The sequence below is a fragment of the Carcharodon carcharias genome, chromosome 30 (genome assembly GCF_017639515.1).
Source record: "Carcharodon carcharias isolate sCarCar2 chromosome 30, sCarCar2.pri, whole genome shotgun sequence".
Taxonomy (NCBI): Eukaryota; Metazoa; Chordata; class Chondrichthyes; order Lamniformes; family Lamnidae; genus Carcharodon; species Carcharodon carcharias.
Window position 1 is genome coordinate 11,052,776 of NC_054496.1, and position 26,459 is coordinate 11,079,234.

A 26,459-nucleotide genomic window follows, 5' to 3' on the forward strand; every position below is an offset into this window, starting at 1 on the left:
AAGTGATGAACGCCGAATGTGTCCAAGATGGCTGTTGGGGGAGGGGTTTGGGACCAGCCGGACTATCTTCTGGGGACTGATCACCAGTCGTGTGGACAGGAGCCACTGGAGGCCTCAGATGGGCCACTGTGGTTGGGGCGCGGCGTGCATGTGCAGAGTACATGAGCGATCAGCCCCAATAAATCCTCTTCTCTGTTCTGCATGCAAAACTTCAACACAATCTGCGGGAGCGCCAGAGGACTGGAGGTGGGCACGCCTTGCTCCAGCGCCCCACAACATTTGAGGAGCAGGCCATGGAGCTGGGGAGGAGGCAGGAGGCCAGGGCGGCCGGGGGCGGTGAGGCTGGGGTCCAGCGGGCAGGTATTTGAGGTTCACAGTCCCATCCACTCTGTCTGCCCACCATCCAAACCACTGATGGTTGCTGCAATCGTTAATGCTGCAACACAGCTCACTCACAGACTGAGATACTCTGACGTGTGGGTCATACACAAAGGTCCCTTGTCCCCTTGAGGATTCGCGTCTCCACCACCTTCCAAAGTCACCTTATCCCATTTGTGACCACTATCCCCATGGCCTAGCATGCCATGGCATCACTGTTGCACAGCCAATGACTTATTGCATCTTAGGAGGTTTGGGACCTCCACCACCCTTTCAGCCAGTGCGCCCCACATTACTCTGTCCAAAAGGTCCTCAGTACCTTAGCTGTGAACCTCATGGCACTCAACTTAAATAAATGCCACCACATTACTCATCCCTGCGCTAAGGGGAAATGTTGCCTTCTGCCCACCCGGTCTATGCCCCTCCTAACGGTATGAAGGTCAATAATGTGACCTCTCAATCTCCTGTGATCCAAGGCAAATGTCGCAAGTGTTTGCAATGTTTCCTCAGCACCGCAACTATCCAGGCCAGCATGCATCCAGGTCAGGTGCCTCTGCACTTTCCACACTCCAATGGTACATAACATGCCATGTGGCATTCCTGAGGCCATCTGACCAGCCTGTCTGTATGCGCGTCTAATGGTTGGGGCTCCTCTTGACTCTTTTCCACCCCACCAATGTTCATCTCCTTAGGGTTTTGAAGGGCGGGCGACTCATGAGGCTCAGGGGGGAAAGGGGTGAAAGGTTTAACTGACTGTACGCTAACTGATGCACTGTCCTTGTTGTTAATTTCAGCATCACCACCAGATCGCCACGCCCATATACACCACAGCCCCCCTTCCACACCTGAGGCCCAACACATGCAACTTGCAGCACATTATTTCAGCCAGCCAGGCACCAGCACAGACACACACACACACCTCGGTGAGGAATTTGCCTAATTACATTACCGGCTAATGTCCCGGGTCACAGTGGAGAGGGCACTTCACAATCGCCGGAGGAGATGGTAGGGACAGAGAGTGCCGATGGCGCCAGCAGCCTGAGGGCTGCAGGGGACGTGGCACATGCTGAGTCCAGCACTGATGATGTTCCTCTGGAGTTGTCACCAATGCAGCAGTTGCAGGACAAGCGGCAGGAAGCGTGTTTGCATCTGGCAGGGTTGCATGAGGGTATGCTTCAGTTGCTCTCTGCAACGGAGGAGTCTAGGCAGAGTGCACGTGAAGGGCAGAGCTTCAGGCTTCCTCCACTAAGAAATTGGCAACTCTCATGGAGAGGGTGTTCAATCAGATGGAAAATCTGATTGGTTACGCTCTGACCTGCAAGCCCTCACAGCGGTGCTGGTCACGGGTGGTCATTCCCAATGTGGGAGATGTTGTGGGCACCAAGCATCAGCGCTTGGTGCCCATGCATCTGCAGTGAGCAAGGAGGTCGAAAGGGGTCTCACATCGGCACAGCAGCTGCCTGTCATCGCTGCGGGCTCCTCTCAGGGCGCTCTGGATGAGGGCAGCAGCTCCTCCATCCCTCTGCCAGTCAACGTTGCTTCCGTTGAGGCTGCGGCAACTGGGGAAGTTCCAGTTCTGGAACTGGCCACTCCCTCCCAACCGGGGCCATCACAGGCTCCACGGGCCAGAGGACGTCCGCCAAGGTCATCAACGCCAACAGGACAGCAGAGTCAGCAGGCTGTCTCACAAGCCACTCCGAGCGATGGGGCAGCACCAAGACATAGCACCCGCAAACGTAAGCATAAGGCACATTTGGCACTCAACGGGTATGTCATTGGTGATTTTGTGTTGGCCTTAGAATAGGGAACAAAATTCTTATTATTGCAAAGGAGAAGTCTGTGTTATATTTTTGGACATAATAAAGTCCACTTTTCTGAGCATGGCTGAGGGTGTTTCCTTTGTGATGCATTTTTCTTTTTCACAGACGTATCAAGAATGTTTGAGTGGACATTGATGTCTCTGTACTAAGCCCTTAGTTGTAGCTGATAAGGTGGAAGATGTAGCAGCTAAGTGCCACGTGTGGGAGTGCCAGGCAATGCTATTCCTGCTGATCGATGTGTGTGGAGCTAGCTGAAGGTTCTTTGGATTAAATTGTCTCGGGTGTCCCTGCCTCCTTGGTCTAATAGCGGGTCAGCATGCTGCCCCTCATCATCGCCCTGTGCTTCCTCATCCTCTGAGCCACTGCTGGATTCATCATGTGCAGCCTCATCCAGGGCGTCAAGGTCTTCATCATCAACTGCATCCCCCCTTTCCAGCGCAAGATAGTGCAGAGCGCAGCATACTACCACTATCAGAGACACGGGATCTGGGGGGTACTGGAGTGCGCCCTCTGAGCGGTCCAGGCAACATAAGTGCATCTTGAGAAGATCGATGGCTCTCTCCACCACAGCCCTTGTGGTGCTGTGGCTCCTATTGTACCACTGCTCAGCTTCTGTTCTTGGACGGCATAGTGGTGTCATGAGCCACCTTCGCAGGGGATAGCCCTTGTCACCCAGCAGCCAACCATCCAGCCAAGCCAGAGCACTGAAGAGCTCCGGCACCTGGGAGTGTCTGAGGATGTAGGCGTCGTGGGAGCTGCCTGGGTACCTTGCACAGACTTGCAGAATCCGCATCCTGTGATCACACACTATCTGCACATTCATGGAGTAGAAGCCCTTCCTGTTGACGAAGGCACCGGGCTCACCTGCTGGCGCCTTGAAGGCCACATGTGTACAGTCTATAGCACCCTGGACGCAGGGGAAGCCAGCAATGGCTGCGAAGCCTCTGGCTCGCTGTGTCTGGCTTGTCTGGTCTCAGCGGAAGTGGATGAAGGTCAATACCCGTCTGAACAGAGCGTCTGTAACCTGCTTGACATTAGTGTGGACAGCTGATTGGGAGACACCGCAAAGAACACCCACCGAGCCCTGGAAGGAGCCAGAGGCATAGAAGTGGAGGGTAACTGTGAGCTTCAGAGCCGCTGGCACGGAATGTCCACCCACACAAGTTAGGAGATATCTCAGGGCCAATCATCTGACAGATATAAGTGACTGTCTCCTTGAGAGTTGGAGTCTGCTTCGGCACTGCACCTCAGTAATATTGAGGTAGCTGCTTTGCCGCCTTTATAACCTGGCAGCAGGATAGTGGCTTTTTCAGCGGCACCTTGCACCTTGGACAACCTCTTGACCCTGCGCCCCTTGTGCCTGCGCCTGGCCTCCCAAAGGTGGCTCCCCTGGAGGCTGATTGTCCAGTCCTGGCCTCCTCCTTATTCTATCCCTCCCTTCCTCCTCAGAGGAGCTGCCTCCAGTGGAGATGTCAGAAACCATACCCGCAGGCTAAATGGAGGCCTCCGGAAAGCTGCAGGCCCGAGAAAGATTACTGTCTGCAGGACTGGTTTCAAAGTACACAAAAAGCTCTTGGAAATCGACGTGAACTGCTAACAACCAAACAGGCGACTTTAAAACGCTTTCTCCAATTAAAACTTCATGGAAAACAAGAACAACCCCTCTGAGTCCACATATCCCGCCAGTGCATGAGTTTTATTAAAAACTCCCCTACCCGCCTGCCCGTTGGGCCCCTGCGCCGACCCGAAGGTCGCGCGGGCCCCTCAAAATCCTGGACAATTGGCAAGTTAAGGGCCTTAATGAGGCCTTCAATTAATGGCGGGCGAGCATCCCGCTGCTGAGCGCGCCCATTGACCGAAATATTGCGATGTCGCGCACTGACGTTGGGATGCACTGAGGTGCAGTGCCGAAGCAGACTCCGACTCTCAAGGGAGACAGTCACTTATATCTGTCAGATGATTGGCCCTGAGATATCTCCTAACTTGTGTGGGTGGACATTCCGTGCCAGCAGCTCTGAAGCTCAGTTACCCTCCACTTCTATGCCTCTGGCTCCTTCCAGGGCTCGGTGGGTGTTCTTTGCGGTGTCTCCCAATCAGCTGTCCACACTAATGTCAAGCAGGCTACAGACACCCGCACGTCAGCCAGGAAATTCTGCCCATTATTACAAGATATAAGGGTTCTGGTTTGAAATTTTGACTTCTTTAGATAAGCAACCTGAAACCTTGATCTGAGACATTAACCCTGATTCCCTCTCCACAGAGGCTGTCAGACCTGCTGAGTGCTTCCAGCATTTTCTGTTTTTATTTCAGATTTCCATCATCCAAAGTATTTTGCTTTTGTTACAGTATCAAAAAAAGCTATTATACTATTAAGTTTAACCATTTTCCTGTAAATTTTGTAATTTTATACATCCATTATGCTTCAAATTATATTTTCAGTAATAAGTGCTATGCTTATTGAATTGAGGTGGCTGAAATGTATCCAACCATTTGATCTGTTGCCATAATTCTATAATTGCTAGATTTAATGTACATTAATAACTGTTTTGTTGTTGTCACAAACTCTTCAATGAAAACTTATCAACATATTGTTCTCATGTTTCTACATTTCCTGCATCTTCTCCAGTGGCCTTGTTGCTGTTTTATGAATGTGAAATTGAAGCATATATACAGGAGTGACACTAAGGTCTAGTTAGGCGATTGACAAAAAGGGAGGCTTGGATCAATGGTTTTGTGTTATATGGTGACAATGCTCCATGCAGAAAGCTATGCTCACAGGGAATGCGGGTTAAAATGTCTAATAAAACTTGTGGTCCTATCTCTATCCTATGCTCCCTGACAGTGGAGCTCAGCATGAGAAGAACAGGATTGCAAAAATCACCTATGTAAATTGGCTACCATCATCAAATGCATATTTGTACAAAATTATTAAATTGGCATGGATACTCTGTGCTTTTAAGCTGGTTTAAGTCAAGTTTGCACTGATAACAAGACATAGCAATTGGTATACGTACATCAGTTCATGTTAACATTAATGAAACTTCATCTCATGGGCACTGCATTATTGGAAATTGCAGCACCACTTTAACTTAGGTTACATCCAAGACATAATGAGCAAATGAATAGCATAGCGCATTAAGTTAAAAAATTCCCATATAAAACTTATAACTGAATCTTACCTTCTGCGCATCTGCAAACATCACCTTGACAGATTTTATTAAGCATTCCACTGCCGTCTATGACATTGTAGAATTTAGTGCAACTGTTCACTGCATGTAGATAACAAAAATGACATGAATATAACATATAAGCCAAGCAACATAAATAATTCACACACAATTTATTAAAACACTGAAAATTGGCTTCCTAATAAATGCCTTAATTTTATAATTCAAAATAATTAGAAGCGGAGCATCTTGTAATATTAGCCCAGAAATTACTATTTGCCACGCTAATTGCATAGAGGTTCTCCGTCCATGAACAGAAAAAAAATTACCAAATTCAGATAAGAGTATTTGTGGCAAGGAATACATCGAGTTATCTGACCTTGGCATTCTTCCTTTTTGAGCACTGAGCTAAGTTTTATGTTGTCTGGTCAATAAATATTTTAAGCTTTACAATTTAACTTTATTTTAAAAATCTTTAATTGCGATCTTTTTTATAACTATCGTACATTTCTACTATTTTCCTCATGGCTTATAGTTTTCAAATAACTTAACCTTTTTTTTGTCCTCATCTTAATCTCCATTCCAAGGAGTCAAGCTAAGCCAGTAAGATAGCCTTACCTGTATCGTAATATTCATAAATCTTGGCAGAAGCTGGTTGGATAAGTCCAACTTTGAAGAACTGATGTACTTTAAATCCAAAACAAGTGTCTTCTGTATGTGAAACCTGTTTGTAATAAAAAAGAGAAAGTCAGAGCACAATTGATCGATTAATGATTAGCCTAAAGGATTAACCTGCATATGTGAAATAAAGGAAATGATGCAGCAAAATTGAGGATATAATTCACCTGAATATACTCAACAAGTGATTATTTCAGAGGTGTTAAAGACAAACAAAACTTCACACTATGCAGGCATGGTTGAAATGTGCAAGTAAATGCCATTAAAAAATAATTATTAACTCCCCCCAAAGTAAATTCCAATCTTACCAAAATACTTCTTAAATCCTGAAACCTAGGCCAGAATTCTCACCATGATGGAGCTGGTCTCCAGCTTAGCCACCATGGAATCCAGAAGTCCCACCCTTAAACCTGGATCCCGCCATTTTTGCCAGGGGGTGGAGGGGAGGGGGGAAACAGCGGGGGATTGCACTACGCGCATCAGTGGTTCACCAAGGTAACTGCACATGGTAAAGCGTAGCTGCCTTCAGTCAGATACAATTTTGGCTAATGGGATGCCCAAAATATGACTTCTGCACTTCAGGCCTATCAGGAGCAGATCTAAAGTTTGTGGAGCTCTTTAGAGAGGGAGGATACCCTTTTGGATAGGCCCAGGGACACCTTTGGGAGAGGTACTTTGCCATTTGGGATTGTTAAATGTAGAACTGAATGTGTATAAAAAGTGGATAAACTCACTGGAACTGTCAGGGCATTTAAGCGTTCTGGGCTTTAAATTTTTGTTAAAAAAAGTCTGCATTGTGTTAAAAAAAAATCAGTGGTTTACTATTTTACTCTGTCTGTGGACATAAGCCTGAGGATTATCATTAAAGAATTTGTGCTGCATGACTAATTACACAACCTATCATTATCACAATGGGGTGTCTATCAGTTCACAGTTTGGTTGACAGCTCCAAATGCTAATAAAATCTTTAAAGTTGGGCTACGAATAAAAAGTTTGTTTTTATAAGGGATTAGGTAGATGAAGTTAAATGTAGGGAATGGGTTTTTAATCAATGAGTTTTGTTTTCAAATAATGACTTCATCAATAGACACTTAGGAACGTGATCTTATTTCATCTCAGCATGGGGCCTGAGGTCTGCCCATGCAGAATGCTGGGTGACTTGGCATGAAGGGTGTAATGGAAAAGAGTGGTGCGCGGGTGAGGGGCGCAGAATGGCATGAGCTGGCACAAAGTTGGCATGGGGCTATAAATGGCAATGGGGTGGGTAGATGAGCATAAGTTGGTATGGAGCATGTGAGGGGCCATGGAAGATGGGTTGGGGAACATAAGTTAGCATGAAAGGTATAAGGGCCAAGCGGGGGGGGGGGGGGGGGGGGGAGGCATGAGATGGCATGGATGGGGCATGGGGAGCTTGTGGAGGGGTGAGGGATGTGATGGGTGGGGGGTACGATGGGAGAGGGCTGGAGGGATTTTTTTTTGTTCTTCTAAAGCTGCCACAAGGTCCCAGCTCAGTGAGGCAGGCCTTTCTCACAGCCGGCCTCCACACCCAGCAGCCTCTTAGGCTGTCTCCAAGCTCTGCGAGGAGGTAGGGTAGGGTGGCGGGCCTGAGGCCAATTATACCTCCCGCAGCACCCACTCCCAGAACTAAAATCTTAAAATCCGGGGTAGTTTTTCCAGGATCGGCTTTGTGGAGCTGGGAATTTTACCAATTCCGCGTTCCCGACCAAAGACTGAAATTCAGGCCCTAGAGATGAAAAAGTAAAATTTAATTTGTTGTCGCATTAGGTGATAGGGCTCTCAACCTTTCCACTTTTAGCTTCGGTTTGTATTTAGCAAAGACTGATGGGCTGAAGGTCTCTTTCCTGACTGTGTTATATCTAAAATGATATTCAATAGTCCCAGTTCACTTCTGGTGAGTTCACTGTCATACTTTGGTCTAAATTAACACACTCTTCCTCAGCAAGGCCATGACAGTAGGATGAAAGTCCCATACAGTAAGGGTGGTTTTCTTAAGCTCCTGGAGCAGGGAAGTTTGCTCTACACTTGTACTGGTTGTTCAGGGTCATTTGATGTGAACTCCCAAAGCATCTTATTGCTGAGCAGTGAAACCTTGTACATTGAACAGTTTAAAAGGAATGAACAACATTACTGTTGTTAAAACTATGTTGCTCACCTCAATCCAAAATAAATAGTCCATTGGATGATGTCACAATTCAGACTGATAAGGTGGGGAGCATGGTTAAGATTGGGGCCAGTTTTTAATCCGCCCAACCTGACAGAAACCAGGTGGGTATGCAACTAAAACTGGCCAGGTGACTTATCCAACAATACCCCCCAGCAGTACAATAGTCTACGACACTTCAAAAATACTTAATTGACAGTGAATTGTTTTGGGAAAGCCTGACACTGGTCCAGATTTTCGGCAAGATGGATAGGCTCACTGTCATGGTGCAAATAGCAGAAATGGCTGAAAATCCTAAGTCCCGCCCCGAATACAGCACTTTCCATTTCCTAGGGGCAGGAATTGAGTCGTGCATGCATGCATTTATGGAGGCAGCTAGTCATTTGAATCATCAGCTGCCTCCACTGAAGTGGGATTTTGGAAGGCCATGAATGTGCATCCTAACATGTAAAGATTAGACGAGGCAAGAGCTGGTCTGAATTTGGTGAATCTGTTCAGATACCCAGGGTTCGCCTTTGGAAAGGTGAAGCCAGCCTTTAGGATAGGTAAAGCACCCTTCAGAATTGTTTAAAGTAGACAATTTTGTGCGGAAAAAGTGCACAAGTTCATTGGAACTGTCAAAGAACTGTCCAAGTTGTCATAGAACTGAGAAGCTGTCAAAAACTATTAAGCTGTCAAAGAACTGTCAAAAAATCACTGGAACTATCAAGGCTGTCAAGGGATTTAATTCTGCTGGGCTTCCAATATTAAAAAAAAGGTATGGGGTGAAAAAAACAATCCATGCTTGATATTTAATTCTGTCTGTGGACATAAACCTGGGAGCTATCATGATGGGATTTGTGCTGGAATGACTGATTTTATAAAACTACTGTTATCATAATGGGGCGCCTTTTAAGTGAACAGTTTGATTGACAGCTCCAAGCAGTTATAGAATTTTTTAAAATTCGTCGATGGGATGCGGGCATTGCTGGCAAGGCCAGCATTTGTTGCCCAACCCTAATTGGCCTGGAACTGAGTGATTTACTAGGCCATTTCAGGGGGCAGTTAAGAGTCAACTGCATTGCTGTGGGTCTGGAGTCACATGTAGATCAGACCAGAGAAGGACATTAGTGAACCAGATTGTTCATGGTCTGAGTCTGGCTTTCAATTCCAGATTTATTTTATTAATGCCAGCTGCCATGGTGGCATGTGAACCTGTGTCCCCAGAGTATTAGCCTGGGCCTCTGGATTACTAATCCAGTGACATTACCGCTATGCTACCATCTCCCCCTAGAATAGAAATGTTCATTTTTGTAAGAGATTAAGTCCTTAAGTAAAACTTTTGTTTTCATAAGAGGTTAGTCAAAAGACACATGACTTTATTTTATGTCAGCATGGCTCCTGAGATTTGCCGGATACTAGGTGAGTTGTCATGGAAGGGTAAGGGAAAATGATGGTGAGTGGGGGGGCATGAGTTGGCACTAAATTGGCATGAAGCTATAAAGGGCTATAGGGGATTGGTAGAGGGGCATGGGCTGGCATGGAGGTATAAGGGACAATCGGGGTGAGTAGAAGGGTGTGGGGGGGGATGAGGTGGCATGATTGGCATGGATGGGGCAATGGGAAGTGTGTGCGGGGTGAGGGGTGAAGATTGGAGGGGTGTATTATGTTTTAATTTTTTTTTATTTTGGACACAGTGCCAGAGCCCTGAGGCAGGCCTTCTGCCTAGCCGCCCCCTTCGTGCCCAGCTTGTTTCTCCTTATTTCTAGCCAGGTCACCCACCCAACTCCTATTCGAGTCCACCCCTTGGACCAAAAATCTGACGTCCGGGCAGCCATTTTTAAAGGTCAGGTTTGCAGAGCTGGGAATTCTCCTATCTCTGCGCACCTGAACCAGGATAGAAAATCTAGGCCACTGTCTTCTATTTCATAATTGCCAAAATATAGTTTGTTTCTTACTGAATCCAAATAAACGATCAGTGATCCTTGGGTTGATAATGCCTTGTCTAGTTCAAATCTCGATATATATCCTTCCACTCCATTTTTCAGCTGTAAATAAATAAAGCGAAATGTTAGTAAGTTATGGTTTGCTAATTACGTACAACAAGAGGATACAATAATGGCACATAGTTTGGTCAGACAGGTTTCAGGCACGTGCAGAAATTCATCATCATGCTTAAAAGTCTTAAACTAATTGCTGATCTATTCACACACAGAATTCTGATTGCATAATATTAGCTAGGAGTAATTCTGAGAGGTGACAGAAAGGGACTAGAGGGAGGGGCATGGGGTGGCATGGAGGTATAAGGGACAATGGGGGTGAGTAGAAGAGCATAGAGTGACGTTGCCTGGGAGGGTGGTGGAGGCAGGTTGCCTCACATCCTTTAAAAAGTACCTGGATGAGCACTTGGCATGTCATAACATTCAAGGTTATGGGCCAAGTACTGGTAAATGGGATTAGATAGGTAGGTCAGGTGTTTCTCACGTGTCGGTGCAGACTCGATGGACCAAAAGGCCTCTTCTGCACCGTGTGATTCTGTGAGTGAGAGGAATGATAAGACATGCAAAAACTGCGGTTGGAGGACAGGTGGGGGGAGCTAGTGAGAAGGAGAAGAGCATTTGTGTGAAGTGAAAGTGAGGGAAGTAGTGCACTAGCATGCCTGTGAGGGCAAGTGAGAGAAAAACAACAATAATTACATCTGTTAAATCTTTCATATTCAATTATACTCTGATCACACGAATACTTCTTCTAACTTAGTGTTTCACTGGGAGGAGGAAACACCTGCGTATGTGGAAAGTCAAACATCTATCTTCAAATTGCATATCTGTTAATTTAGGTTTAATTGAGAATGACTAATTCATTGAGACATTGGATCAGTGGCCAGTCCTTTGACAGAAAATTAATATTCACTTATCATTGTAAAGAAAGTTTCTATTCAGATTTTAATACTAGATGGAAACATACTGAGATCATTTCAAGCTTATAGAATTAAATGGGGTTTTTTATTCATTCACAGGATGTGGGTATCACTGGCTCAGCCAGAATTTATTGCCCTTGTTCAGAGGGCACTTAAGAGTCAACCACATTGCTGTGGGTTTGGAGTCACATGTAGGCCAGACCAGATAAGGATGGCAGATTTCCTTCCCTAATAGGCATTAGTGAACCAGATGGGTTTTATGACAACTGGCAATGATTTCATGGTCATCATTAGACTTTTAATGGGATTCAAACCCAGGTCCCCAGAGCAATACCACTGGGTTTCTGGATGACCAGTCCAGTGACAATACCACTACTCCATCGCCTCCCCTCTAAGAGATGCTGCTGTTAGCATTCCACTACTCTATTTTAATACCAAATGAGGTAGTGTGCTCCTGCCTCTAGAGAGGGCATAAAGATTCTTAAAATCATTTCCTGCCTCTAAAGAAGGCATAGAGATTCTTAAGATCAGTGATCTCCAAGGGGATAATCAGATTGGGTTCAGTCGTAACTAAAAATACTTTCCCTATCGTACATTGGCTGTCACAATCCTACTTCAAGCAACATCATTCTTACCTGCCTACATTTTTGTGTGCTAAGGGAATAAAGGGATAGGAGGAGGCAGAGTTGAGGTAGCAGCTCAGCCACGAACTTAATGAATGCTGGGACAGGCTTGAAGAGTCAAATGGCCTACACTAGTCTTCCACTTCTTGTGTTCTTAAAACAGACTAATTGGTCATTCATTTTGTTGGGTTTGAGAGATCCTGCTGTCTACAAATGGTTAGTTACACAATAGCTTTATAATATTTCAAGGCGGTGCAGTTGAATGAAGACTTTGAAATGCGTCTCAAACATGGTAAGGTTACGAACATAAGAATTAAGAGCATGGGCAGTCCTAAAGCCGCTCAGGTCTACTCCACCATTCAATATTATCATGAACTTCTACGTGAGCTCCACTTTCCCTCACCATCCTCATATGCCTTGATTCCCTTAATGCCCAAAAAAAACCATCAATCCCATGCTTGAATCTTTTCAATGACTAAGCATCCACAGCTCTGTAGGGTAGAGAATTCCAAAGATTCATGACCATCAGAGTAAGGAAATTTCTCCTCATCTCAGTCATCTCAAACACTTATTCTGAGACTATGGGGGTCTGACAAGAAAGTGGTGTTGAGACCACAAATAGATCAGCCATTATCTTAATGAATGGCGGAGCAGGCTCAAAAATGTTTCTACGACCCCTAGTTCTTCAATCAGGGAAACAGCCTCTCAGCATTTACCCTATCAGGCCCTTGAAGAATTTTATACACTTCAATGAGACCAAGTCTCATTCTTCTAAACGCCAAAGAAAATGGGCCATTCTACTCAATCTCTCTTCATAGAACAGCTTCTCAAGCCAGGAATTAATCTAGTGAACCTTTGTTGCACCCTAAGGCAAATATATCCTTCTCTCATTAAGGAGACCTAAACTGTACACAGTACTCTCTTTGATTTTGCCAAAGACCTGTACATTTGCTGCAAAATCTCCTTGTTCTCTTACCTCAACACCTTTGCAATAAAAGTCAAGATCTCATTTTCCTTCCTAATTTCTTGCTATACCTGATTCATGTACAAGGCACTTAATACCAGCCAGTCACCTTTTCAAAAAGATATTCTGCTTTTCCTTCCTTCCCAACACAGTAGATAATTTCACACTGCCCCATTCATTTCCCAAATGCATTCCATGAACTTGTTCTCTAAGCTATTATTGCCAATCAGGTTTTCCCAGATTATATGAAAATTAAAGACAATTATTACGTTACTTTTGTTATATGTTCCTCTCATTCCCTGATTATACTCCATCCAGCACTATGATTACTGGGACAATAGCTACTCCCACTGTTTTCTGTCCTACATTATTTCTCAGCTCCATCCATACTGATTCAACATCCCTATTTTGACTAAGATCTTTTCTCACTACTGCCGTCATCGCATCCTTTACTATCAAGCATCCTGGAAAATTTAGTTCTTAACCTTGTTCACTCTGCAACCACATCTCAGTAATAGCTAATAGATCAAAACCTTTTATCTCTATGTGTGCCATTAATACAGCTAACCTCTTGAGTTTAGATGTGGCACCTTTCATTTTAAGTTTTATGGGTTCTTGGTCACAACATAAGTGTAAGCTTTTCTTATTAAGTAACAAAGATATCATACCGATCCAAGATCTTGCATATCTGGAGAAAATCCTGTCAGCATTGAAATATCTGCAATCACCATTGAAGAATCTGAATCTCCAAGATATCTTTAAAGAACAAATTATTACAAATTTACTTACAAAATTAGTAATAAAAAGCTACAATCATCAGACTTTGTGAGCTCTTATTGAGAGAAATATACAGATTGTGGAACATTATTCACATTGAATCTTAAAAACACTCCTTTTGGCAACAGTATTTCCTTAACATCAATTCTTTAAAGTTGTATAATGCCATTATTTTATATTTTGAATTTTCATTAAATAAATTGTTGGAAAAAGCAACTTCTGTTTGGAGATAAAAAGGGGATAAAAGGATAAGGGGTAAAAATTTCACTTTGCAAGAAATCAAAACAGGCACTATCACCCCATCACTAGCAGACAAGTAGCCTGAGGCTGTAAAGGAGTCAAGAGAAATAGAGATGAGGCCATCTAGAGATGAACATCAAATAAGGTATATGTGGAAGCTAATTCCATAAATAAACACAAGTTTCAGTTCTATTACCTTGGGTAGAAGAGAGAGTTTAATCATCATAGTCAACGGCATTACCATCATTGAATCATTACCATCAACATGCTGAGGGTGACCAGTGACCAGAAATTTAACTGGATCAGCCATATAATTCCTGTGGTTACAAGAGCAGGAGAGAGGTTGGGAATTCTGTGGCGAGTGACACACCTTCTGACTCCCCAAAGTCTGTCCATCATCGACAAGGGACAAGTCAGGAATGTGGTGGAATACTCTCCATTTGCCTGGATGAGTGCAGCTCCAAAAAAACTCAAGAAGCTCGACACCATTTGGTAGAAAGCAGTCTGCTTGATTGACATCCCATCCACCATCTTAAACATTCACCCATTCCACCACTGGCCCACAATGGTAGCAGTATGTACAAGATGCACAGGAGCAAAATCACCAAGGCTCTTTTGACAAAAGCTTCCATACCTACGACCTCCACCAGCTCGAAGAAAAGGAGCAACAGGAGCATGGGGATGTTGTTAGCTGCAAGGGCCCCTCCAAGTTACACACCATCCAAACCTAGAACTATATTGCCATTCCTTCACTGTCGAAGGGTCAAAATTCTGGAACTCTCTCCCTAACAGCATTGTGGGTCTACACCACATGGACTACTGCGGCTGAAGAAAGTGACTAACTGCCACATTTTCAAAGACAAGGGGGATGGGCAATGAGGATCCCAGGATCCCAGTTATGACTTTGGTTAGAACCTTTCCAGTGTTATGGGAGGATTGGAACACTGAGTGGAGAGATTCAAACAAGAAGTTGCAGCCAAGGTTGGCCCAGATTTCAGAGATGACCACAGTTTGACAGGAAAGGAGTTTGGAGATGGGGTTGTAGTTGGTGATAGTTTTGATGGTGGTGATAAAGGTAGTTTTAAAAGAGAGAGGGCTAGAACCTGAGGAGAGGGAGCCATTTACAGTGTCAGCTAGCATGGGAACCAGGAATGCAAGTTGGATGGTCAGCAGATTAATGAAAATGGCATTAGGGGGTGAAGAAGGTGGATCTAATGGGCAAGCTGAACTTGGTTAGGGCAGTGGGAGGATTGTCTTGATGAGCAAGGGGAAGGGGGAAATTAATAGAGCTAGCTTAATGGAAGACATCAATCTTATTGACAAAAAAGTCCACGAGCTCCTCACGCATCCTAGAAGTGATGGTGCAAGGGGAGAGAGTTTGCTATTTATTAGATATTCTTATTCTTTATGTTTAAGTACTAACTGCTGATTTTATTAGAATAATTCAGTTGACAATATGAAAGGACTAGCCCAATATTAATCCCAGGTTAATTACATAACCTCTCAGTGACTGTCAAACCAATTTCCTCAATAACATCAAGTAGCAAATTTAATTCCAAGAGATTGAAATGTGAACTTCTCACCGAGCACAGACGTTTATCAACAGAGAATTCTGAGCTCCATCAGGTCTTAAAGCTGTAGCAATGCAAAACAAGACTAGTTATTGCCGTTGTGAGCACTTTAATTCACAATTATTTATTCAAATGTGGATAAAGGAAAATGAAATTGCAATTGTATTGCTCCTTTCATGACCTAAGGCCACCCTCATAATCAAAGAAGAAGTTACAAAGTTTAGTCTCTGTTGTAATGCAGGAAGCTTAATTGCCAGCACGGGTCCAGTAGGGTCCCATAAACAGCAATGTCATGAATGCGCAGATCTTAGGTGTTGTTTTAGGATTAAATGTTCGCCAGGAAACTGGAGAACTCCCCTACTCCTCTTGAAATTGTTTTATGAAATTATGTATACTTGAGAGTGCAGATAAGTTTACAGTCTGTCCACCATCCACAAGGCACTTGCCTGGATGAGTGTGGCTCCAGTAAAGCCCAAGTAGCTTGGTAAACCATTCAGGACAAAGCAGCCTGCTTCATTGGCACCCCATCCAATACCTTAAACATTCATATCGTCCACCAGTGGAGCACAGTAGCAGCAGTGTGTGCCATCTACAAGATGCACTGCAGCAACTCACCAAAGCTCCTTCAACAGCACTTTCGAAACCTGTGACACCTACAACCTAGAACGGCAAGGGCAGCGGATGCATGGGAACACTACAACCGTGACTTGGAAATATATCACCATTCCTTCACTTTCACTGGGTCAAAATCCTGGAACTCCCTCCCTAACAGTGTACCAACTGCAGCAGTTCAAGAAAGCAGTTCACTATTGCCTTCTCAAAGACAATTAGGAATGGGCAACAACTGCTAGCCTTGCCAGTGAAGCTTACAGCTCATCAAAGAATAAAAAATACATTTCTACGCTCTCCAGCCACATGTACCCTGTCAATATACTTCAACGAGATCATCTCTTATCCCTCTAAATTCCAAGAAATATAGGCCTGGCAATGTTAAGGGAGAGTACAACTTGTCATTAATGTGAAGACTAATGGAATAAAGAACTTGCACATGCTGGTACCAATATGTGAGGGTCCTTGAGAGGATGCAGAGGAGATTTACCAGAATAGTTCCAGGAATGAGGAATTTTAGCTACAAAGTTTGGCTGGGATTGTTCTCCTTGGAGCAAAGGATATTGAGTGAGGAGGATTTGATAGAGGTGTACAAGATAAAGACAGGTTTAGATAAAGTAGACAAAAAAAAAGCTGTACCCATTAGCTGTTGGCACAAGAACTAGGGGTTACAGATTTAAGGGGCCAGATTTTTAAAGCGGGGTCAGGAACCAGAAGCTGGGACAAATTCAAGCTCCCAACCCTGTGCTTTAACTGCGTCACTTATTTAGTGGTGCTGAGTGCCTCCAGGAGGCGAGAACTGATTGCTAGCACCAGTGGCAAAAGCAGGCAGCAGTTATGTTGAGAGGCAGCTCCTCAAAGGGTCAGCACCGTTGATGCAGAGTAAAGTGGCCATGCAGGCAAAATAAAGGTACAGAACCCAACCCAGCTCAAACTGGCTCATGAAGCTACACTTTTTTACAAATGCAAAGAAACTTTCTGATGGTCTCTTAATTAACTCAATGAATGGACACCAACATGCACCACACTGTTTGGGTTCATTGATCGGGCCTTTGAAAATTCTGTCCTCGTCTTCGCAGCCAATTAGCATTCTCCTAAGGGAGCTTAATGAGCCATAAATTGAAGGCAATTGGGTTCCCCATTCCTTAACCCCCAACAGCACGTTGAAAATTTCAAACTGTCCTGGAGGCTTCGGAATCCTGAGCTGAACATTGGGGTCATGATTTTGAAATTGCACCTGCAGTGGGTCCCAACCCCGCCAGCATTTGAAAGTCTGGACTAAGTTTCTGTGCAAGAGGTGCAGGAGAAAGATGTGAGGAAGAACATTTTTTATTAGTAATGACTTGAAATTTGCTGTCTTCAAGGGTGGTGGAAGTGGAGACAATGAGTAACTTCAAAAGGATAAAAGCAAAATACTGCGGATGCTGGAAACCTGAAACAAAGACAAAAATAGCTGGTAAAACTCAGCCGGTCTGACAGTGTCTGTGCAGAGGAAGATAGAGTTAACATTTCGAGTCCATATGACTCTTCATCAGAAGAGTTCTGATGAAGAGTCATATGGACTCGAAACTTCAAAAGGAAATTGGACAGGTACTTGAAGAAAATAAACGTACAGGGCCACTTAGATAGAGAGGAGGAATGGGGCTGATTGGATCGCTCTACAGAGAAGCTGGCAGAGACTCGATAGCCTGACTGGCTTCCTTCTGTGCCATAATGAGATTATAACTATTTATCGAAACATTATATAAGACAAAATCTACTCTTCATTGCAAGGTTGTTTGTCTCTCATAGGTGTCACAAGTGAATAAGTTTATTTTGTGGCTTAAACAGTTGCTCATATTCATCTACTTCAGAGACAAAGTCATGTTTCACTGAATCTCACAAATCAAAATGTTTCCACCCTTCCCATATGCCCATGGTCAAACCTCACCCTGTCAAAGAGGCTTCTTAGCTTCTGTTAAAAAGTTTCACCATTTCTGGAATTACTGTACTCCATAAAACTTAACTGCAAAGAAAGAATTTTAACTGCCTCATCCCAATGGAAACCAGACAAAACAGGAGGCTAAGCACAAGTGGTACACTTACAGTTCATTTCCTGCCCTGAAGCTATTTTAACACCACTGTTTTCTTGGATGGTTGAACAGCCTGTCTAACTCGGGCAGGAGTGTCGTACATTTTCTTAATCATTCCTGGGATGTGGGAAATGTCAGTATTTGTTGCCCATTCTTAATTGCCCTAAAACTAGTGGCTTACTAAGCCCACAGTTCTTTCAGAGGCCAATTAAGAGTCAACTATATTGCTGTCGATATGGACTCATATATAGACCAGGCCGGATCAGGTAAGGGCACCAGATTTTCTTCCCAAAAGGACAATAGTGAACCGGGTGGGTTTTTATGACAACCAATAGTTTCATGGTCACATTGTTGACACCAGCTTTTTATATCAGATTTATTTAATTAACTGAATTTAACTCTTCCCCATCAGAGTGTGTGTGTGTACCATGATGATATTTCAATCACTGAGCAAGCAAAAATATTCCACCATGTTTCATTGCACAGTGGGTTTGCCATAATTAGCTAAGAGAAATAATGGTCTCTGGATGGTTTATGCGCAGCTCACCTTCAGGCACCTCTCTCACAGTTACTTGTAAATTGAATTTCTTGCATTCTTTGACATGTTTAGACAACTGAGCATGATAACTAGTTAGAACCTGTATAATAAAAACACAAGTGGTGGTCATTTATCAAAAGCAGTACACTTAAAATAATAAAATAAGCCAATCAGCCAAAGCAGTAAATCTGGACTGTGAAGTCTGCGTTGCGCGCCAGGCACCTGCGGGAGCCCTGGCTGGTGCATGCACATGCATTGTAATAGACCAGAAAGTTTAAACTTGTGATGGGCTGATTTATGCTGCCTGGGGCTCTCTGTAAATGTCTCCAAACTGAGCTCAGGGTCAGAGACTTGGGTCAGATTCGCAGAACTTACCTGGATATTTATCTAGGAAATGCTATGCTGGTTATCTCATGGTCTTACTCAGAGATTAGTCAGCCTAACTGAACTGAGCACCACAGGCAACCCCTAGGACCCTCGACCCGACTTGACTTTCTCTCCCACTACGGCTCCCTGACCCGAATACCCACTCAACCTGACTCCCCACATAACCCAACCATCACCCCACCAACCTGATTAACCCCAAACTGAATACCCATCCCCCTGTACAACCCCACCCAATTCGTCTACCACTCATCCACCCACACTCACTCACCCACTCACTTATCCATTCACTAACCCACACATTCATTAAGACTTGAGACCTGTAATAACTTACCTGAACATGGCAGCTAATGCTGCAAACAGGGGGCAAGTCCTCTCCTTCCTTCAGTGCTCCTGTGCTCACTGGACTTACCCTGGAGAAGTTGCAATGGCCTATTTCTGCTTCAGCCAGGATCAGAAGTACCCGCTGAAAATGGGCAGATCCATTGGGGCGCAGAAAAACTTCAGAGACAGCAGCAATGCATTCAACAGTGCCATTTACCAGAAGATTTGGGTCAGTATCTTTTGCAAGTTCCCCCATGTCACATACCATCTGATTTGGAACTATATCTCCATTCCTACATTGTTACTGGTTAAAAATATTGGAATCCACAATGCATGGACTGCGGTGCTTCAGGAAGATGACTCACAATGACTTTCTCAATGGCAATTCGAGATGGTCAATAAAAGCTTTCCTGCCCAGCGCTGCCCACATGAGCAAATAGAAAAGGTGCCCACTTGCTTCGTAGCATCATGCATGATGCAAAAGATCTAACGCTTCTGAAACGCATTCATCTTCTTCCAATAAAATCCTCCAAAAGCAGGCGCTCCTGGCATAAGGGGAGAGTTTCTCTTTTCCAAGTAGTTTAGATAGCTTCTCTACATTACTCTATTACTACATTTTTGAACCCAAATTTACATTAGAGATGAGGTTTTACTATACAATTGTTATCTGTAGGAAGTGGGATAGTTTGAGTGTTCCAATCTCCATATTATTAGAAGAATATAGAGTCAGGAAGAAAGTGCAACAAAGATTCACTCGAATCATCCCAGAATCGGGAGGATATACTTCTGATGAAAGGCTATGGTTCTTTTCTCTCATAAAGAGAAGCATGATGGGTAACAATAGAAATCTTTAAAATAATGAAGAGGTTTACACAATATTACATAGAGTTTACAGCACAGATTCAAAACAATAATACTGGAACCAAGAGGCTATAATTATCAAGAACAGACAAAGCCTCTTTTCTCTGGAAAAGAGAATGCTGAGGGGTGATCTGATAGAGGTGTTTAAAATTATGAAAGGGTTTGATAGGATAGATGTAGAAAGGCATTTGCACTTGTGGAAGGGGCCAGAGCTGGGGTACATAAATCCAATACTGACACTAATAAACCTTATATGGAGTTCAGAAGAAACTTCTTTTCTCAAATAGTGGTTAGAATGTGGAATTCACTACTACAAGGAGCAATTCAGGTAAAATGCATAGCTGAATTTAAGGAGAAGCTGGATAACCACAAGAGAGAGAAAGGATTAGAAGGATATCCTGATAGGATAAGAGTGGATGGAGGCTGTATGGAGCATAAACACCTGCATTGACCAGTTGGGCCAATTGGCTTTCATCTGTTCTGTATCATATGTAGTTCTGATGGAACTTTTTACCCAATTATCTGGGTGGTTAGCCTCGTTACAATGATATCATTTAATATATCATCTGCAGCAATTCAAGGTATCAGAGGATGAAGGACTAAATTCAGCCAACAGTATTGTACTCCAAAACAATAAGTAATTGGAACCAACACTCACCTTCATTGTTCCTTGTCCTTCCCCATTCACCTTTACCTCTACCTTATTGAGGGCGCTCATCTGAAATATGGATTATGTTAATTAGCCATTTACCTTATATACTGCTGATTTAATATAACAAAAACCCGGAAAAGGCTGCAAAATAAAGAATAGTAACAGTTTTGATACATGATATAAGAATGGCTTCATTTTGTTATATTCTAACAAATTAGAAATAAAAAGAAAAAGTAGAATAGCTGTCTGGTGATTTTTCACTCTTTGCTCTCAGGATTGTTTGTGACAAGGTAGGAGGTAAAGGATGGGGACCCCTGCATTGCCACAATCCTTATTCATCTCACTCTTGGCTGTTAGAGGGTTGAGAGTTACTGCCAAAGTAACTTCAGTGCATTTCTGCAATGCATCTTAAGATAATGTACACTGCCTTAGTGTAATAGTGGGTGAGGGGGTTGATATTGGGTCTAAAGTCAGGGTGCCAAACAAGCAAACTGCTTTACCTTGTGCATTCAGCTTCTTGAGTGTTGCATGGCTCCACCCACTGAAGTGAATACAAGTGTTCCAACCAACTTGAACCTTGTAGATGCTGGAGAGGCTTTGAGGAGTCAGCAAGTTAACCGATTATGGCAGGGCATCCAGTGTCAGCCCTGTTATGTAGCCAAAGCAATAATCTGGCTGGTCGAATTAAAAGATTCTGGCCAATTATAACCTCATGAAATACTGATAGTGGGAACTCAGCAATAATGGTTTCATGGAAAGTCAAGGAGGCTGCACTGGAATTTTTGTTGTTGAAGATGGTCATTGCCTAGCATTTGTGGCAGAAATATTACCTTCCATTTCTCACCTCCAGCCCAGCTATTATGCAAACATGGGTTTATGTTGGTGTGGGCAAGAATTGTGAATGGAACCAAACACTTGTGAAACCATCAGCAAAGAGACTCCGCCTCCCGATCATTTAACAGATGTAAACTTCATATTGCGCTAAGCAAATAAAAAGTCACAGACCTGAAATATTAACTCTCTTTCTCTTTCCATAGATGTTGCAGATATATTGAGTATTTCCAGCACTTTATGTTTTTATTTTAGATTTGCAGCATCTGTAGTATTTTGCTTTTGTAGCTGTGTTTTTGTAGAAATACCAAGGCATGGATTAATGATCTAGAGATCTAGAGAGGCGAGTGCAAATGCCGCCACATCCCCTCCCCGGGGATGTAGGACAGAGGCTATGTGGAGATTTTCCCTGTCCTAGAGTGAAACACCTTGTACCTTGCCAGACTGTTGTGTGGCTGAAATTTGGAATTCCATATTATGCCACCGAAATTCCTCAAGGTTACACAATAAAACTATAATCCTCTGAAACTGCCAACACTGAAATTATTGAGCAGAACAGGATTTAAGCATCATAGCTACTAAAAATATACATAAAATGCATGTTCATGAAGTGGGATGGGTGACAACCCTCATGGAACATAAACTCAGCCACAGACAGTTGGTTTGAATGCCCCATTTCTGTGTATAAAGGCTCTAATCTATGTAATGCAAAATTAATTCACTTCTGTAGGTTAGCAACACAGAAAAACTGTACTGAGAAACAGCTGCAAATGATTTACATTATTTATGGTCAAAAATGCTAAGAAGTAGAATACTTGAAAGTAGTTAGGGCATATCGAAAAGAAAAGTTTGAACGTTTATTTTAAAGCATAAGTAATAACTGACCCTTGCTGATTTTGCTACATATTGATTTGATGAGTCGAAACGCCATACAATAGGTATTTGTCTGCCAGAAATGGATACAACGACATCTAAGTCAATCTCTTGGATTGAAGGAACAGCAGCCTGGTAGTTGGCTAGACCTTGTAAAGCAATCATTGTCGCCTAGGGGGGAAAATATTATTGATAAATATATTTGGAAAGAAATAAAACACTTCAGACTTGTTTGCTTAAGAAATAAGAATGAGTAATCAATCTTTTTTGGTTTCAATTAAAGTTCTTGGAGAATAATCAAGAGATTTCAGAAAAACAAAACAGCAATGGCATTCTGGCTTTTAGTTTCAACTTAGAAGTGCAGGGGACAAATATATTAAACTTCAAAATCCTGAAGTCAGTTTAAACACAAGTGGAAATTAATTTTCTTTCCTTTATTCATGGGATGTGGATGTCACTCAAGGCCAGCATTTATTGCCCAGCCCTAGTTGCTCTTCAGAAGCTAGTGGTGAGCTGCCTTCTTGAACCACTGTTGTCCATGTGGTGAAGATACGCCCACGGTACTGTTCAGAAGGGAGCGCCAGGATTTTGACCCAGTAACAGTGAAGGAATGGCGATATATATCCAAGTCAGGACAAGGTAGTATTTGGAAGCGAGGTTGCAGGCGTCATGTGCCCAAGCACCTCCTTCCCTTGTTCTTCTAGGTGATAAGGATCGCGGGTTGGAAAGTAGCGCAAGTGAATGCAATTATAATTTTAAGTTATTTTATGAGTTACCACTTTTTAAAAGCTCAGAAATAATTCATTTATTTCCTTCCAGATGTCATGAGCTTGGTTGGAGAGACACTTATAGGCTAGTGCAATATTCCTACCAGGTTTCATAAGATGAGCAAAACAAGTTTCTTAATAACTAGAATCTGCCTTTTCTCATTAAAGATAAGCAAGACCAATTAATTTTCTTATATTTATGTAATTACAGCATATTATACTTTGGTTGGTTATTGAATACTGTGTATTGGCTCAGTTTATTTTCCAATGTGTAGGTTCACTTAATGTCTAAATCAGAATGCTCATCAGCACATTACTGCAGAAGTTCTGCAATATCACAAATGCCATCTCTTTTGTAATAGAATTTGATAGAGATCACATCTACTGGTTTAGTGTATTGGGAAGATCCTGGTGTAAGTTTTCACTGGAATTACATTTGAGAGATATTATGCTAATCAGCTGTTAGTGGGGTAAGTTCTGGTGACTCTCATTTGATCCTTGCCATTTCCAGCAATTCTCATCAATGTGCTGGATGTGTAGAATTGTATCTGCTCAAATATGGATAGGAGTTTTCTAATGCTATGCAAATGTAGAAATAGGTCACTCATTCCAGTTGCTGCCACTTGTGCCATAGAAATCCTGGGCAAAAGGGATACTCGTCTGTCCTTGGCATCTAACATTGTTGAGGCAAATGGAGTGTGTCAAGAGTAAATGAACTGCACAAGCTAATATTTTGCTTCCCTTTATGACAGCTCAGAAGCCACTGGCTGTGGTGCATTGCAACAGACCTCTGTGGTCTACCACAATCAGGCAATCACCATGCTCTCCTTAGGTAGATTCACCAAGAGATCTGACAAAATCAATTAAGTGGGCCTGAGGAGGCAAAACCAAAAAGAACCAAGGACATATCTTCATGGTGTGGGAAAGTCCGCCTACTATTCGCAACATCATAAAATCTGCCCCCTCACCACATTCCGGGAGTTTCCAGGCATTCTGCTAAGATTACTCCAAAAACAAACAAGCTAAAAAGCACTGAATCACAAGTGACTATTTATTCATGCTCGTCAGATCTTGTGCATTGAAACAGCTCCTGGCAGTTGTCTTGAAAACATTCGTCAATGAATTTCCCAAATATTTCATTATGAAATCTAAGATACCAGCTCAACTTCAAAATAAGATCAAATCTTTCTCCTTTGGGAAAGGGTGATTTCCTGTTTGACAGCAATAAAAAAAGACAGGCTTCAACCCCCCAAGCTTAAAGATTTCTGCTAAACTTAGTTTATTTTCTTAAAAATGAATTCAATACAAATGTAAAGTAAAATCGTGCAACCTGTGTGGATGCAAAGCCACCTCCATACTCGCTTCTTAGTGACAGCCATTTGACTGGTCTACGAGCTTGCTCAAATTTCTTGAGCTGCACAAGAGCAAGAAGGGCATATCCTGTGGCTTCAATCGTGTACAAAGAGTTGACATTTCCAGCTTCTGCCCAGTATGATTGGTCTAAAAATGTAAGAAAAATAACAAGTTAAAATAAAGGTCATTCAAAGCAAACGTGCCACCTATTTCAAATAAATTGGTGTATGGTTCTGTGTGCTCCATCTCTTACAAAACAAAAATCCTTGTAGCAAATTTTTCATCCAGTTCCGGCAAATAGATATGTTGCCAATGATCAAGTGCATTCTCAGGGAGATTGTCCGAAAGCGCTTCAGGTAAATTCTTTTGTGAGTTTTTTTTATTCGTTCATGAGATATGGGTGTCGCTGGCTAGGCCAGCATTTATTAAGGTGTTAAAAACAAAAACAGAATTACCTGGAAAAACTCAGCAGGTCTGGCAGCATCGGCGGAGAAGAAAAGAGTCGACGTTTCGAGTCCTCATGACCCTTCGACAGAACTTGAGTTCGAGTCCAGGAAAGAGCTGAAATATAAGCTGGTTTAAGGTGTGTGTGTGGGGGGCGGAGAGATAGAGAGACAGAGAGGTGAAGGGGTTTGGTGTGGTTGTAGGGACAAACAAGCAGTGATAGAAGCAGATCATCAAAAGATGTCAACGACAATAGTACAATAGAACACATCGGTGTTAAAGTTAAAGTTGGTGATATTATCTAAACGAATGTGCTAATTAAGAATGGATGGTAGGGCACTCAAGGTATAGCTCTAGTGGGTTTTTTTTTTTAATAATGGAAATAGGTGGGAAAAGGAAAATCTTTATAATTTATTGGAAAAAAAAAGAAGGGGGAAACAGAAAGGGGTGGGGATGGGGGAGGGAGCTCACGACCTAAAGTTGTTGAATTCAATATTCAGTCCGGAAGGCTGTAAAGTCCCTAGTCGGAAGATGAGGTGTTGTTCCTCCAGTTTGCGTTGGGCTTCACTGGAACAATGCAGCAAGCCAAGGACAGACATGTGGGTAAGAGAGCAGGGTGGAGTGTTAAAATGGCAAGCGACAGGGAGGTTTGGGTCATTCTTGCGGACAGACCGCAGGTGTTCTGCAAAGCGGTCGCCCAGCTTACGTTTGGTCTCTCCATTGTAGAGGAGACCACATTGGGAGCAACGAATGCAGTAGACTAAGTTGGGGGAAATGCAAGTGAAATGCTGCTTCACTTGAAAGGAGTGTTTGGGTCCTTGGACGGTGAGGAGAGAGGAAGTGAAGGGGCAGGCGTTGCATCTTTTGCGTGGGCATGGGGTTGTGCCATAGGAGGGGGTTGAGGAGTAGGGGGTGATGGAGGAGTGGACCAGGGTGTCCCGGAGGGAGCGATCCCTACGGAATGCCGATAAGGGGGGTGAAGGGAAGATGTGTTTGGTGGTGGCATCATGCTGGAGTTGGCGGAAATGGCGGAGGATGATCCTTTGAATGCGGAGGCTGGTGGGGTGATAAGTGAGGACGGGGGACCCTATCATGTTTCTGGGAGGGAGGAGAAGGAGTGAGGGCGGATGCGCGGGAGATGGGCCGGACACGGTTGAGGGCCCTGTCAACGACCGTGGGTGGAAAACCTCGGTTAAGGAAGATTTTCCTTTTCCCACCTATTTCCATTATTAAAAAAAAAAACCCACTAGAGCTATACCTTGAGTGCCCTACCATCCATTCTTAATTAGCACATTCGTTTAGATAATATCACCAACTTTAACTTTAACACCTATGTGTTCTATTGTACTATTGTCGTTGACATCTTTTGATGATCTGCTTCTATCACTGCTTGTTTGTCCCTACAACCACACCAACCCCCTTCACCTCTCTGTCTCTCTATCTCTCCGCCCCCCC

General features: G+C 43.3%; 1 protein-coding gene across 1 annotated transcript in view; it reads right to left on the minus strand.

Moving 5' to 3' along the window:
- Window positions 1–26,459, minus strand: part of LOC121271164 (complement C3-like) — a 167,518-nt gene that overhangs the window by 14,731 nt on the left and 126,328 nt on the right. Inside the window, exons 34-42 of the mRNA XM_041176924.1 lie at window positions 24,538–24,707; window positions 22,453–22,611; window positions 20,743–20,802; window positions 18,525–18,615; window positions 15,309–15,360; window positions 13,377–13,464; window positions 10,163–10,252; window positions 5,984–6,089; window positions 5,378–5,467 (exon numbers count right to left, since the gene is read on the minus strand). Coding sequence (XP_041032858.1) covers window positions 5,378–5,467; window positions 5,984–6,089; window positions 10,163–10,252; window positions 13,377–13,464; window positions 15,309–15,360; window positions 18,525–18,615; window positions 20,743–20,802; window positions 22,453–22,611; window positions 24,538–24,707 — 906 coding nt within the window. The remainder of the gene's footprint in view (window positions 1–5,377; window positions 5,468–5,983; window positions 6,090–10,162; window positions 10,253–13,376; window positions 13,465–15,308; window positions 15,361–18,524; window positions 18,616–20,742; window positions 20,803–22,452; window positions 22,612–24,537; window positions 24,708–26,459) is intronic.